At 50.3% G+C, this 16597-nt stretch overlaps 1 protein-coding gene across 2 annotated transcripts in view; it reads right to left on the bottom strand.

Annotated features, from left to right (window-relative positions):
• Positions 1-8594, bottom strand: part of LOC308561162 (solute carrier family 2, facilitated glucose transporter member 5-like) — a 42968-nt gene extending 34374 nt beyond the window's left edge. The window contains exon 1 of one of the 2 annotated variants that reach the window (XM_081145753.1): positions 8082-8594. In XM_081145753.1, coding sequence (XP_081001879.1) covers positions 8082-8464 — 383 coding nt within the window. In that variant the 5' untranslated portion in view covers positions 8465-8594. The remainder of the gene's footprint in view (positions 1-8081) is intronic. The other variant, XM_081145754.1, reaches the window with a different exon arrangement.
• Positions 8595-16597: the final 8003 nt, after the last annotated feature.

Below are 16597 nucleotides of genomic sequence, written 5' to 3'. Positions count from 1 at the left end.
ATTTTAGGACAACATGTCACAGCTAAGAGCCCATGAGGGCGAGGGCCGTGTTGGTTTACTACTCTGTCACCGGGTAGCAGCAAAAGACGGGCCTGCTGAATGAATGAATGAATGAATGAATGAATGAATGAATGAATGAACTTTGAGCCAAGTGACTGAGAGCTTTCCCCAATTCACTCCTTAATATTCACTGCATGCACATTATTGAAAACGAGTGCCTGGCCGGCGTGGCTCAGTGGTTGAGCATCGACCTATGCTCCAGGAGATTATGGTTCGATTCCCAGTCAGGGCACATGCCCGGGATGCTGGGTCGACCGCCAGTGGGGGGCGTGCAGGAGGCAGCTGAAAAATGACTCTCTCATCATTGATGTTTCTCTCTCTCTATCTCCCTCTCTCCCTTCCTCTCTCTGAAATCAAAAAAGACATAAAAAATAAATAAATAAAAGGAAGTAAAAGGCTTTTAAAGTTGCTAAAACAGCAATCCTGAAGTTATATGTGTGGTTTCTCATCACTTTATGGTTTACTGGGCTCCTCCAATGAATTCTGGGAAGGAAAACACGCCGTGTGGAGGGACGGTCACCAGGAAGGAGGCCGGAGCAGAGGGTCCCCAATCGCGCTGGAAGGAGAAGCAGAGGAGGGACAGCACACGCGCCCGCGCTCACAGGCGGAGCGGTGATCCTTTCCCCTTGCTCAGCGTCTTGACGCCCTTACAGGAGACTTGGGGACCACACAGTGACAGACCACATTCTGAGAATTAGGTGTGCCCTACTAAAGCTACAAAGTGATGTATTTCCTCTAGATCACTGGGCTGTTCCCGGAGCTGAGTGTGTGCTGGGAATTGCCAAAGAGAAGACCAAAGAGGCAGAGAGGCGGCTTTGAAAGGGTTAAGAACAAGGGCTGATCAATCGGAGTTGCTGTTTCAACTTGAACATAGATGGCAGCTCCACTGGGGCCAGAAGCTGTTCAGGGAGGTATTTAAATGGAAGGTGGTAAGAGGCAAGGTCAGGGAGCGGTGGGAATGGAGTGGGAGGGACTGTCTGCTAAGCCAGCAAAGCAGGTTCCACCAGACTCATAATGAGTGGAATCGGCCGCGGTGCGCTGGTAACGCTTAACAACTGGCTCTCCAGAAATATATTGGTATTCGTGTATGTATGTGTGTAAATATGCACATAAAAATTTATTCTAAAACTTACTGATAGAAAAGATGTGAAGCACAATTTATAGGGAATAATACACAAAAGTCCTCACTGTGAATTCCAAATGGCCAACTGAATCTCACAGAATGTTTTTGTTGGTTTTCACCCAACTCAGGTATCCGCAACCACTCTGGCTACAATCAGCAAAGAAAGTAGCCCCAGGGCGTGAAGCTGACTGATAGTTTCATTTTTCTTAACAAGGGAGAGGAAAGTGAAATAAGGAAGATGTAGGACAAGACAAATGCCAGGACTTCACTGGTTCCACAGTGACATGAGCAACCTCTTTGTGGGAAAGGATAATAATTTCTAACACGGGAGGAGTGTTTCCTCTTCTCCGCTCGTGACACTGCCTCTTCTCATCACCTCCCCCTGAAATACCCGGCTTCCTGCCTGCCCCCACGTGGCTGCCACCTCGGCTTAAGTTCAGAGACAAGTAACACTTTTAATATTTACTTATTCATGTATTCTCCATCACTCTCTTAAATCCAGGTCAGGGGTCCAGCAAACTACGGCCCTCTAACCGAATCCGGCCCATGGTCTGTTTTTTTAAATAAAGTTTTATTGCAACACAGCCACACTCATTTGTTTATTATCTATGGCTGCTTTCAGGCTGCAACAGCAGAGTTGAGCGGTTGCAACAGAGATCACATGGCTTGTGAAGTTGAAAATACAACCTTGTCCTTAACAGGAAGGGTCTGCTGACCACTGCCCTACACAATCAACGAAACAATACAGCAAGCCCTCATTTGTAACGTTTGCCAATTTCCAAGGTGTAAATATCCCACCGTGGCCAAGTTCAAGCCACCAGTTCAGATGCACAGCAGCATACCATCAGTTAGGATTTCCATCGCACAGATACAACAATGTGAATAACCTCAAGTGCACAGAACAGAGTCACGTGCGGTAAAATAATTAGGACGTAATCAATTGAGTATTTTTATGACTTTTTAGAGAGGTGATGAGGGGAAAATGAGGTCACTAGGGTAGGCCCTTATTCAATGCGACTGGTGTCCTTACGAGAAGAGGAGGTTATGATACACAGATGTACAGAGGGACAAGCATGTGAAGACACAGGGTACAGACAGCCATCGACAAGGCGAGGAGAGAGACCTCAGAGGAAAACCCTGCCAACACCTCGATATCACTTCCAGCCTCCAGGACTGTGAAAATACCGAGTTTTGTTGCTTAAGCCGCCCCGTCTGGGGCACTTTGTCCGGTAAGACCCAGGACACTAATACAGAGGTTTTCTATAAACTACAGGGGGAGAGACATGCTCTGGGTACGGGTCATATCCCAGCCCCTGGGGACCCTATCCCAGAGGGGAAGGGATGGATGGGAAACACCCTGCACCCCCTCACCCCCTCCCAACACCCCTCCCACCAGGAATGGCAGAGCTTGGGGGGGGGGGGGGCGGGCAGGCTAAACCGACCAAAGACATTCAGATCTGTCACGAGGAGCTTAGCTCTTCTAAGAACTGGCAAGGAGCTCAGCTCTTCTTAGAACTGGCGTCCTTTCTGTTTTCAAAGCTCCTCCAGGGAAGTATAACTAGACCAGCCAGGTGGGGAGTAAGTCATCTCTGTCCCTGGCATTTGTCAGCCGACCTCCAGCAGGCGCCTATCCCCAGAACAGCGTGTCCTCTGGGCTTCCCTCAGAGTTCCCGGCTCTGCCCAGCTGGGGATCTTCCCAAACCTCTCCTGCCACGGTCAGGGTGGGGACACTTGCGGAGACAGAGAGCCACTTCCACTTTCTACTTCACATGCAAATGGAAGTACTCCCCCTCCCCCTTGCACTCAGGGTGGGGGGCCTCGGGTCTGCCCTCTCCCCAACCTCACCCTTCCTACAGGCCCCGGTTGGGGGCGGGGAGTTGGCTGCGAAGGAAACAAAGGGGTCCTCTCGTCTTCCGCCCTGTGTGCCATGTGGCCTATGGGGAGCCTTGAATGTTACCATAACTCAAAAAATGCTTCGAGAACAAAACTCTCAGGCAACAATGTGCCAATTTAGAAAGCTCTTGGGGGCAGGACTGAGCGGCCCCAGAGGGAAACGCAGCTGCAGAGAGCCAGGCCTGGCGAGAGGGATCACAAGGGCCACGCAGCCTCGAGGTCTCTTTCCCGAACAATGGGCCCTAATTGTTAAGTGTGGAGCAGAGGGGTGGGACGTGGGAGAGGTTCAGGGAGTCAGCTGCTGGCCAGGCCACCACGAGGTCACTCTGCAGCTCTGGCCGCAGAATGGGGGGGAGGGCCCCCAAAGGTTTTAAATACCCCTCTGACATCATCTTCTGCAGCCCTGGTTCTGGTGGGCACCTGGGATCCATCCTGTAGCGCTCAGAGCTGCTTCCTGCCTACCTGGGTCCCAGCCAGGTAAGGATGGGCAGGTGTGACCTTCCCTGGCTGAAGGGTGGCACCTCTGCTCCCACAGCCTGCAGTGGCTTCCCGTGAACACACTGACGCAGTGCAGAGAACTATCTGCTACACAGCAGTGCCCTCTGAAAACGTCTTGGAGGTAATAAAAAATCCAGTTCAACTCTTGTTATTTTGGGGAACACTGACCGACATGGGGTGCTATTCATGCAGCCTCTGTGTCCCTCATTCAGACACTGCCTGCTGGGGCCCTGTCCCTGGGCCCCACAGCAGTGAGCTAGTTTCCAGTTAGAGAACTCAGAGGACCTTCCCTCTCAGGATGTTTCCCCTTTTCTCTCATTAGAACTTCCCACTCCCCATACAGGGGGTTTTATGGTAAACTCGGGGTGCCACAGACTCCTTCCTCCAGAACCTCCAAGCAAAAGCAAACTCCAAGGGTGGGTGAGCACGTGGGCCAGGGGCACAGGGCCTGTCCCTGCCAAGAGTCACGCCCACAGCTACTCCCACCTCAGTGGAGTCAGAAGAAATCCTAAAACTGCTCAGTGGCCAGCTTGGCCAGGACCCTTCTACTCTGGTCTGGACGTGGCGAGATGAGGCACCCCCCAGCCTGATTTTCCCTCAGGCCCACAGGATGCAAGGGCTGATGCCTGTGGCCTGGGGGCTTGCAGGTGGGGCGGGTTCACCGACTAGCGTGAACCATTTCCAGCTTCCCTCGGGAGCAGCCCACCAGCTGGAGGGGGAGGAGGGGCTGGCAATTGCTTTTCAAAGGCCGGTCGCCTCCCGCAGGAGCACAGGGATGGTTTCAGGCCACTTGGATTTATTTTATGGGAAGGGAATGGACCCCACGCACAGCAGCTCTAGTCCTGAGCTTCTAGCACTTTCTTAGGTGAGTATGGCCACAGACACACATCCACATGAATGTAAACTACAGGGCGTCTGTGTCAACAGTAGCAACAGACTTAACACAGGGCTTTCCCTTGAACACTGAACACTCTCAGGACAGCCAAGAAATTCACTGCACAACACTGTCCATGGACGCGGAAAGCCTGAGGAGTAACAGGACACTTATCTCAACAAGACATTTATTCATGACAGAAGGAGAAATGGTAACTGCAGCGGAGGACTGACTGATAACACCTTGCCAAGCGATCGGGGGAGCAGGGCCAGGAACCCACACATCAAAGACAACGTCGCCAGGAGGAAGCAGAGAACAGCTCCCGTGACATCCCTGCAGCGGTGCAGAATCCCACGCACCCGCAAGGCAGCGCCGGCCACCCGGGCAGAGGGTCGCCCCGAAATAACGGCCTGTGCTCTTCCAAGAAGTCAAGTCAGGAGACACCAAGAAAGGCAGAAGAACCCTTCCCGGCTGAAGGAGGAGACTGAGGGCCAAACTAACACCCAAGACAAGCTTTTCCCTTGCTGTCGGGGACATTGTTACAAGACTGACAAAGTCTCAACCCGGTCCACAGTCAGATCCCTGCTAACCTCCCGCCTCTGGGAGGCCGATGTGGGTCCTTAAGAGACTGTCCTTGTCTTTTGGAAACACACACTCAGGGGCATCAGGTCTGCGACTGACTTACTCTTAAACGGTTCCGGAAAAAAATAACTGGAGAAGACGAAGGTAACATGACAAAACGTTAATAATGGGGAACTCCTGGAAAGTTAAAAATAAATCATTGTCAAATTATATCTCAATTAAAAAAATTCTTGTTGGGGCCAAGAGCAAGAAGGAACCCTAAAAGGAGGACTGACCTGGAGTCCTAAGCCTGAGCCTCCCGCCATGTGGCCTCGGGCAGGTCTCATCACCCGTAACTGGAGGGTGGCCACCTTGTCCATTCCCTTACTGGTGACCAGTGAGCTAAGGAACGGGACAGCATTTTGCAAGAGCTCAGGAGCCAGATGCAGCTCACAGGAAATACAGTTTCCCCGAGGTTAACAAAGTGTAAGCTGCCCTCTTCTCCAATGAGAAAAAAAGCCTTTGTGCAAAGGGAGCCCTGTCAGGTGCCACTATGGGGCCCTCTGAGCAGGTGCTTTCTGGGAGCCTGCGTATGGGCAGGACTGTCCCCAGCCTCCTGCTGTTCGCTGCTGCCTGCTGCGTGCAGTTTTGCAGATGGCTATTTCCACCTAACATTGTATCATACCATTTTTTTAAAAACGATGTACAGAGTTCACAGCCAGTACAGGCTATATAACATTTCCAGTGGGGCTGTAACTCACTGTTCCCTATTTTGTGGACATTGAGGTTGATTTCAAATTCTCCCAGATAGCAGTGTCTCCCAAACTCCTTTGCACATATAACTTCGCGTGCATTTTGGATTATCTCCTTAGACTAGGTCTCTATAAATAGGGGTCTAGGGGTATGAACCAAAAGCTTTCCATGCCAATTATTCCAACTTACATTGCCAAGGACAATGTAGGAAAATACCAGTTTCATCGGCATTTATCACGTTCGTATTCTGCCTTACCGTTTTTTCTTACTTAACGAGAAAATGATACCTCAGTGTTACAACTTGCATTGTTTTGAGTACTAATGGCACTAAAATTTTTCCCATATGTATTTACCAACTTTTACTATTTTGTCTGAATGTGGCCTTTGTCCACTTATCAGGATATTTGTTGTTGTGTGTGTTTTTTAAAAAAATCAATTCATAAAAACTCTTTATGGAATAGAGATAGCAACCTTTTGTGTTGTCATATTTTAAAATACTTTCCAAGACCAGAAGGTTTGAAGAAGTGGGCTGACTTTCAGTTGTCTGAAATGGTAACAAGGGATGACAGCCCAACCTGTGTCTGAAGATGACATTTCCCATAGCAACAGGCACTTAAGCAACAATAAACTGATCATTAGCTCATTACCTCTACAGTCTGGGAGGATCAGGGTCAATAGATGAACCTGTTGGACAGGTTTTACCAATTCTCTCACTCTAGTAAAACGTGAGTGCTAACTTCTGAAAGGGAATAGTCCAAGTCCCTTTCTAGCTTGGACACAGGTAGTTTCTTTTAAGGAGCAGGTGGATCACATTTAACACACAAGACGAGCACTTTGCATCTCTTTTATGACCAGAAGGCGACACACATACTTTCTCAGGAGGCCTTTCCTAACCACCACAGAAACCTCTCCAGAAATGAACAGAAAGAACTCCCAGCTTAGGTTTCTTAGAAAAGTTGTCTTATTCCATAGGAGCCGCACCCAGTTTATCACTTAAAAAATACATTGGATTCAATGTTTTTAAAAAGATGGGGGGAAAGAAAAGAGATTCTTGCACAGAAAGTCCTGGGCGCCTCTCAAGTACATGTGAACTCTGGTGTGTACAAACCGCCCACGCCCAACCTGCCTGCCAAGGACCAGGTCTCTGAAATGGACGGAGAGGTCAGGGGGATGCTGTGAGGGGAGGAAAGGCAGCCCCACTGTCCGTGGGTCTCTGCGGCATCCGGGAACTGTTTGAATGGCTTGCTGCAACTTTGACTCGAACAGCTGAGAAGCAGGCCATTTAGTTTCCCAGGGACCAGCTGGCTTCCTTCCAACAACTCTGAGAAGAGGTCAAGTGACTTTTGCAGTCTTGTGACCTCACTGTTGTGACACCCAGGTGTCTCCACTGAAGTGCTGACTGTCCTCAGTCTTTGGAAAGTACTCAAGCATTTAACAGAGAGGACCTATAATTAGGGCAGGATCTGGTGCTCTTATCTGGGGAGGGAGAAGAGGAAACATGCCCTGTAAGATTCCTGTCTCGGTTCAACACAGGACAGTACCAGATGTCTGAATCTTGAAAGGGGCCAGCCTTCTCCCTCAGGTGAGGGGTACTTGATGAGATAGATGCTTCAATGCCAAGGGCAGGGCAAGGCTTTCATTGTCCCTATTCTCAGATACTCCCTGTAGCTGGTGGCCCTCTTCCAGACCAGCCACTGCTACTGACCTCAACCTCAGAGTTGCTCAACTCTAGCAAGTCAAGATCATCTAGAACAGAGATAACAACAGACATGGGCCTGAGGTCTAGCCATGACCAAAGAGAAAATAAAGAACTGAATTTGGCAGAAGGCTAGACGGAGACCAGCAGCCTAGGAGTGAATGCACCACACCTGTGGCTTGGGGTTCTGGTCGTGGCATGGGAGTGGGAGCTGGCAGGCTCTTCAACTTGGGGTGACCACCTAACTCATCTCCCAGCCTGGGATCCAGGCGCTGCTGCCCAGGTGCAGCCCTGATGGTCAGAGCGCAGTGAAGCAGGAGCCCAGGTGCATCGAAGCTCCCAGGGCCGAGCTCCAAGGGCGGGCTCTGGCCCTCCTCCCTCCCCTCCAGGTGCTGAGCTGAGGCGCCCACCTGGCGGAGAATGGGGAGCGGGGGCAAGCAAAAGGGGGCGCCCTCTGCCGTGATGCTCGCGACACGTCCATCCCTCGGGCAAGCCTGACCTCGTCCTGCTCACCCAGGTCTGCCCTGGTGAGTGAGCAGACACTGCCTGCGGGCTCCCGGCCAGGGGTCCGACCGAGACCTGGGCGCCAGAAGGGCCCGAGGGCCACAGGGGCGGCCACTCACCTGACGATGTGGAAGGCCCAGAGCAGGCGGTGGGACCCGGGTCCGCGCGTGGTGCGCACGATGCTGAGGTACAAGTAGAGGGCGATGGCCACGGTCCAGAAGAAGGAGCTGGTGTTGGCGAAGGTGGAGAGCGCGCCCTGCAGCACGCAGTCCCACGAGGGGCCCGAGAAGTCCTGCAGCACCCCGTAGAAGTAGGAGATGGCTGACAGCAGGTCGGCCAGCGACAGAAAGAGCAGCAGGCGCCGCGCCCGGCTGCGCAGGTCGGGCCACAGGGCGTGCGTGGCCACCAGCAGGCCCGAGCCGAGCGCGGAGAGCGCGCACGACAGCAGCACCACGGCGCGTTCCGACGGCACCAGCTCGGTGGGCGGCGCGGGCGGCGGCATGGCCGGGCTGGGAGCGCGAGGAGGGGCGGGGGCCGGAGCGCACGGGCGCCGGGAGGGCGGACGCCGGGCCGCCGGTGCGCCCGCCACCCGGCCGCCACCGCAGACTCTGCACCGACGCGCCCGCGGCTCAAGTCCCGACCCCTCCCCAGCCCCGCGAGCTTCAGCCCTTCGCCCCGCCCCGGCTCCCGGGCCGGCCCCATGCCCCGCCCCTCGCCTCTCGCCCCGCCCCTCGCCCCTCGCCCCGCCCCCGCGCCCTTCCCAAACCTGCCCCTGCGCCCTCCGGTGGGGCCCGCGGCTCCGGGCTCCGCCCCTACGCCCCGCCCCTGAGCCCTACACCCCGCCCCCGAGCCCCACACCCCGCCCCCGAGCCCCACACCCCGCCCCCGAGCCCCACACCCCGCCCACGCGGCTGGACAACGATTTTACCCCACGACCCCTGCGCCTAAATCCCGTCCAGACCTTAGCCCCGCCCTTCCGAAGGGACCCCCACACTTACCAGATGGCAGGTCGTCTGGTCCTGGGGAGCCAAGGACTTGCATTTTTTTAAAAAATATATCTTTATTATTTCAGAGCGAGGAAGGGAAAGGGGGAGAGAGAGAGAGAAACATCAACGATGAGAGAGCCATTGGTGGGCTGCCTCCTGCACGCGGGGACTGGGGATGGAGCCCCAGCCTGTAACCCCGGCAGGTGCCCTGACTAGGAATCCAACCGAGATCTCCTGGGTCCTAGGTTGATGCTCCACCGCTGAGCCACACCGGCGCCGCCGGACTTGCATCTTGAAGGCTAAGGTTACCTTCCTTCCTTCCAGCCAGCCGGCGTGTGTTGGGTGGGGGAGGGAGGCATTCTTTCCACTGGTAACAAAAACAACTCTACACTTGCAATCCCCCTTCCCTAAGCAGTGGTACAGAGTGTTCACAGGGAGGTGGTGTTTACTTCCAGAAGGGGGTGTTGACAAGTTTTCTTAAAATGAGCACTCTATCTCAAAAAAATTAATTTATTAAGTGTGATTTTTTTCAAAAGAAACAATTCCAATGTATTGGTTTTTTAAAAATAATTTTATATTTTTAACTGAGATATAATTTGCATACCATAAAATTGGCACTTTTAAGTGTACAATTCAGTAGTTTTTAGTACATTCACAAGTTTGTGTGACCATCGTCATCATTGCCTAATTCCACAGCATATTCGTCACCCCAAAAAGAAACCCAATTAGTGGTCACTGCCCATTTCTCCCACCCCCAGCTCTTGGCAACCACTAATCTACCTTCTATGTCTATGGATTCAGGTCAGTTCACATACACGGAATCAGACAATAGGTGGCCTTCTGTCACTGGCCTCTTTTGCTTACCATGTCTTCAAGGTTCACCCGCACTGCAGCATGTATCAGTGCTTCACTCCTTTTCATGGCCAAACAATATTCCCTTGTATGGAAAGGCCAAATTTGTTCTTCCATTCATCAGCCGATGGACATTTGGATACTTTTTAGCTATTATGAATAATGCTGCTGTGAACATTCGTGTACAAGTTTTTGTGTGGATATATGTTTTCAGTTCTCTTGGAGTGAAATTGCTGGGTCAGATGGTTACTCAATGTCTAACTTTGTGTGGCTGCACCATTTTATATTTCTACAGCAATGTGTGAGGGTTCCAATGTCGTCACATTCTCCGAACACTTGGCTATCTCCTTTTGGATTCTGCCATCCTAGTGGGTGTGAAGCGGTGTCTCATTGTGGTTCTCTGATAATGATATGGGACATCTTTTCATTTGTATATCCTCTTTGGAGAAATGTCCATTCAATTCCCTTGCCTATTTTTCAATTGAGTTTCTCTTTTTGTTATTGAGTTGTAAGGGTTCTTTATATATTCTAGATACTAGAAACTTATCAGCTTAATTTACAAAATTGTTCTACCATTCTGTGGGTTGTCTTTTCACTTTCTTGATAGTGTACTTTGAAGCACAGAAGTTTTTATTTTGTCAATGTCCACATTACCCATCTTTTTTTCTTTTGTCGGTGTGCTTTTGGTGTCCTAAGAAACCGTTACCTCATCCAAACTCATGAAGATTTACAGCCAAGTTTCCTTCCTTGCCAGTATCAGATGGGTTTGGTTTCTGTAGCATTGTAGTAAGTTTTGAAATGGAGGACTGACATTGTTTTTTCTTTTTCAGTATTGTTCTGGCTGTTTGGAGTCCCTTGCAATTCTGTGTCAGTTTGAGGATTGGCTTTCCCATTTCTGCAAATAAAGCCCACTGAGATTGTGACAGGGATCGTGCTGCATCTGTAGATAAATCGGGGGAATAATGCTATCCTAATGATGTTAAATCTTCTTATCCATGTATATGGGATGTCTTCCCACTTAATTAGGTCATCTCTAATTTCTTTCAATGATGTTTTGTAGTTTTGAGTGTACATTAGATTTGATTTTGCATTTGAGTCATAAAAGGTAGATTATCGTAGGCATAGGTTATCTTTTTGTACCTAACTTTTAAAATCATTGATTATGAAATATGCATACTGCAAAGTGCCTAACATATAACTGTATGACTTAATAAATAATTATAAAGCAAATACCCATCCAGAGTGAGAAATATCAACATTACCAGGACACCAGGAACCTCTTCCCAAGCCTCTTTCTTCCTCCTCTGTCATTCTCGTGTTTGTTTTTTGGTGTGTTGTTTTTTTTTTAACTTTTAAAAATATATATATCTTTATTGATTTCGGAGAGAGGAAAGGAGAGGGAGAGAGAGAGAGAGAGAAACATCAGTGATGAGAGAGTCATTTCTCAGCTGCCTCTTGCACACCCCCAACTGGGGCTCGAGCCCGCAACCCAGGCATGTGCCCTGACCGGGAATCGAACCCCGATCACCTGGATCCAATATCGACGCTCAACTGCTGAGCCCCGGCCGGCCGGGCTCGTGTTTGTTTTTGTAACCATTCATGTATGCATCCCTAAACAATGAGAGTTCGCCTGTCACTGAATGTCATATAATTGGAATCACACTCTACGCTACATTTTGCATCTTCTGTTTTTTGCTCGACACTATTTTTGTGAGGTTCATCCACGTTCTTGCAGTTCATTCATGTTCATTGCTGTGTACTTTTCCATGACATAAATAATACATTTATCCATTCTACTGTTTTTGGACATTTGGGTGGTTTCCAGGTTTGGGCTATTAAAAGTCATGCTGAAATGAGCTTAAGCTCTTTCTTAATCTGGAAAATAGTTACTAGAAACAATTCTCAGCAGTTTGAGCGAGCAGACTCATGGACTTGGCCCTGCGGAGAGCCAAAGAGCAGCTGTGTTCCTTCCGAGTCACTCGGAAGCTGCTGACCTCCTCCTGAGAGGACCCCAGGCCATAAACAGACCCTGGCTGTCCCTGAAGCCTCTCAGCTTTTTACTGGCGTGAATAGTTTCAAGGTTGGATTGTGCAACTGGCCCTGGGCTTTGAAACATGGCTGGGCAAGAGCCTAGGGTGGACTTTCTCCCCAGATCATAGTCATTTAATCTTTAGGGTATTTGTCGGGGGGGAAAGGACAGGAGAGGTCTCCCGGCCAGCTGCTCTGTGGGCAGATCAGGCCTGACTGTGTCTTTCCTGCTTTATGGAGATGAAAGCACTCTGCCACCTCCCCAGGCGAGCGGCTGGCTCTTTCACAGGCAGGTTAGATTAGATTGCTCGGTTTCCTTTGCACTGGAAAACAGCATTCGAAGACCATCCCACTGCTAGGGGGGAAACGGGAAAGACCTGCGATGACATAGCTTCAAGTCGCTTAGACCTAAGCTTGGAGCGGACTTTCCACAGTCCCAGCTCACTGATGTCGCCGTGATGGGTCCCGGCATGAAGCAGGAGGTGAGAATCACGATTCCTAAGTTGCCAGGTGATCTTAAGCCACCCAGTGTGGCCTCCCCCTAAGGGAGCCAGCGACTTTAGGCTCCCAGTTTGTCATCAGAGTTCCTGGGCTCTGCTTCTCCTACCCCAAGGGCTGCTAGTCCTCCAGGGAGCCTGACCAACAAGAGCAGACCCAGAGAAAGCGGGGCTCCGAGCTGCCTCCAACGGTGCCCGCCCCACGTGGAATGTGCTGTCCTCTTGGTCCCCTCTCCCTCCTGCTCCTGGGGGGACTTGGTAAGAAACTCAGATGGAGTTTTCTTTTGACCCTGAGTTGTTTCTCTAGCATCCGTGCCAAGCTGCCAAGCCAGCTGGCAGTTGTCTGCTGCTCCATGTCCAAAGACCAAAGGGGCCACGTCCAAGGTCCTAATACACTGTGACAGCCTCCCTTGCACCTATTATCTGGCTACAGATCTAGGGCCCAGACCCAGAGAGGCCCCATAGCGGTGGCTGGTGGCTCCAGGAGCAGATAGGCTTTGGTTTGCTCTCTCCTCCCTCCCCCAACCCCAGGAACCAGCAGCTCATTCCTCTCATCTGACAATTGCAAAAGGGAGTCTCTAAATCGAAGGCACCCTAAATGATTTTCTGAGCTCAATTCTGACTTGAGTAACAAGCCACATACGTGATTCTTAAACCTAGAACAGGAGAGGGACTTTTCCTCCCGTGGTCGGTAGGAATGTGGACTGGTCACCTTTCTCATTTCCCTATCTAAAGGTGAGTGTTGCTTGTCTTGTGTCTTCCTACCCAGATACCACGATGAGCAATAGCCATGGAAGAAGAGACCAGCACACCGAAACCCCTCTCTTTACACCCCACCTCCAGCAACCCTTGGGCATGCTCATGACCATTGGACCACACAGTGAAAGACCAGGACAAGCCTGACCAGCCACATTGCTGAAGTCAGGGGCCTCTTCTTCAAGGGGTATCATCTGGTGGGTGTATTTTCCTACAAGTGATGCCCTCAGGTCTTGGTGGGATGTGTTTAAACTCTCCCCCATCACCTCGAGAGTCTTTTCTCCCCTCCCAACCCTAAACTCTGAAGGCTTTGCCCCCTCTAGCTGTGCACCTGGCCCCCCTGCCTGCAGAAACCCTGAAGACACTGGTTCTGATGGGCTTTGTCACTGCACCAGCTCCTGGGGCAGCCACTGCACCATAGTTTCCAGCCACCCGGGTCAACTAAAGAAAAGCTGAGCCACTAAAGGGAAAGGCTATTGTCCTCTCTACCTCTACTCAGAGACCCACTTCGAAGGTGGTACTGGCTTAGAGCACACTACAGCCACCAGGAAAGATACCTTGTAATCTAGTGGGAGAGCTGGTTTCTACTGCACCTCTGCCCAACCACATCTGGGGGCAGAATCCTAACGACCCACAACTCAAGATTCCTGTCCCTTGGTTATTTAATCAAGCACTAATCTAGGTACTGCTGGGAGGGGCTTTTGAAGGTGTAATTAAAGGCCTGCTGTAGACTGAATGTTTGTGTTGCCCCTCCCCCCAATCTACATTTTGAAGCCCTGGCCCTCCATGTGATGGCATCAGGAGGTGGGGCCTTTGGAAGGTACTTAGGGCTAGAAGAGGCCATGAGGATGCAGCTCTTATGATGGAATTGGTGCTTTGTAAGAAGAGGAAGAAACACCAGAGCTCCCTCTCTCTCTGCCACGTGAGGATACAGCAAGAAGGTGGCTGTCTACAAGCCAGGAAGTGGGACCTGTCCAGGAGCCTTGATCTTGGACTATGGTGATGCTGGTGTAAACAAGCCTACTGGGCTGCCAATGTTATAAAAGTGCAGCACATATAATTAAGTACAGTAAATAACACTTGATAATGATGATAAATGACTATGTTACTGGTTTATATATTTATTATACCATACTTTTAATTGTTATTTTAGAGTATACTCTTTCCTTATAAAAAAAGTTTACTGTGAGCCCTAGCCGGTTTGGTTCAGTGGTTAGAGTGTCAGCCCTCAGACTGAAGGGTCCCGGGTTCGGTTCCGGCCAAGATAACGTACCTCAGTTGAAGGCTCGATCCCTGGGCCCCAGTTGGGGCATGTGTGGGAGGCCACCAATCGATGTGTCTCTCTCACATCAATGTTTGTTTCTCTCTCTCTCCCCCCCCCCACCACTTTCCCTGAAAAGCAATGGAAAAAATATCTTTGGGTGAGGATTTTAAAAAGTTTGCTATAAAACAGTATGCCACATTACACCAGCAACCTCATACATCTCATTTTTGCCATGTCTCTTGGCTGCATCATTTTCTCTTGTGCTTGATTTCACCTTGTGTTGTTTTATAAGTTTGGTGTATCCTAAGTGGACAGGGTTTATAAAAGCCACAGTGGTGGACTTTATCAACACTCCCCGCTCATTCACTGACTCACTCAGAGCAACTTTCAGTCCTGCCAGCTCCATTTGTGCTCAGTGCCCTCCACGGGTGTTCCATTTTTCATCTTTTATATCATATTTTTTTTACAGCATGTGCAAAGGCCCTTAGGGGAAGGATGGCCAACGTGTTCAGGGAACAGCAAGGAGCCACTGTGGCTGGAGCAGTGACGGAGAGGAGGGCAGAGAGGTGGGAGATCACATGAGGCCCCCCAGGCAACTCGAGGACTTGGGTCTTTACACAGAGTGACGGGGAGTCCAGGGCTGAGCAGAGGTGTTGCCCTGAAAGAATGGAGCCGCCTCCCAGGCCTCTGCATCATCGAGGTGAGCGGTCATGGCGATGTTCTGGAGCAGAGATGATGGGATCTACTGAAAGGTCAGATGTCAGTCAGTGTGAGCAACAGAAGAGTCATGGAAGAGTCTAGATTTCTAAGATGAAAGGACCGAGTAGCCCTTCGGTGGAGGGAGCAGGTTCATGGGGAGGCAACTCGGGAGCTCAGTTCTGGACCTGTCAGGTTCCTTTTAGACAAGCCAAGCAGGGCAGTTAGGAGTTCTGGGGAGATCCTATCTGAAGATAGAAATTTGGAGGCAATCAGCCTAAAGATGGAATTTAAGCCGTGAGACGTGAGAGCTCCCAGAGGCGGAGGGTGGAGGGAGCCGTCAGCAAAGGGAGCCTGGGGCGCTGCAGTGACTGGGGTGGGGGTGAGTCAATATATCCAGGCAGAAAGGTGTGTTTAAGCAGTGACTCTATTTTTAAATTGTGGTAAAATGTAACATAAACAATTGCCATTTCCTCCATTTCAAAGTATATAGTTCAGTGGTATTCACAAGATTGTGTAACCATCACCACTATTTCCAAAACTTTCATCACCCCAAACAGACACTCTGGACCCCTTAAGCAATAACCCTCTATTGCTTCTTCTCCCAGCCTCTGGCCACCGCTCACCTACTGTCTGTCTTCATGGATTTGCCTATTCTGGGCATTTCACATCCATGGAATTGGACAATAGGTGGTATTTTGTGTCTGGCTTCTTTCACTTACCACAAGTCTTAAGGTTCATACCTATGGGCCCTTCATTTCCTTTTATGGAAAAATAACATTCCACTGCATGGGTATTTTGCTTACCCACTCACCTGCTGATGGACCCCTGGATTGTTTCCACCTTCGTCTCTTGTGAATAATGAAATTATGAATCAGCAGTGACTCTTACTAGGGGTTTGGCCTAGTAAGAGCACCCCACATTCCCAGAAGCCCTTCAGAATTCACCAGAGGAAGTGAGATGTCTTTGCCTTATAGAAAGGGACCATGGGCTAAACTAGGTGGAAAACCCTGTCTTTAAAGCAAATGGAATTAAAACTTTTAATGAGCCCTAGCCCGTCTTGCTCAGTGGTTAGAGCGTCAGCCCGAGGACTCTAGCCAAGGGCATGGATCTCCGTCATCCCTGGCCCCCATTGCAGCGCCTGCAGGAGGCAACCAATTGATGTGTCTCTCTCACGTCGATGTTTCTCTCTCTCCCTTCCACTCTCTCTGAAAAAGCAATGAAAAAAATATCCTCAGGTGAAGATGGAAAAAACAACTTTTAATGAGAAGAATTATGTATCAGTTATACAGGAAACATTACATATTACATAATATATTCAATAGGAACATGGGACTGAGACTCTAAGTATGTTGAATCTGTTCTATGTATTGTTTACCCTCTGTCTCTCCGTGGAATGCACTCTTGGGAAGGACAGGGACCTGGTCTAGGTTGTGCACAGCGTCTGTCACATAGTAGGGCCTCAATCAATGTTTGAGGGACAAATAATGGATATATGGAGCAGCCAGGTGACAGCCACTTGGCCCTGGTGAGGGAAGTGCAGTGGCCCCTGACTG

Source organism: Miniopterus schreibersii, assembly GCF_964146895.1.
Source record: "Miniopterus schreibersii genome assembly, chromosome: 8".
NCBI lineage: Eukaryota > Metazoa > Chordata > Mammalia > Chiroptera > Miniopteridae > Miniopterus > Miniopterus schreibersii.
Note: the sequence above shows the minus strand (reverse complement) of the source record. Positions and strands in the feature narration are given on the sequence as shown.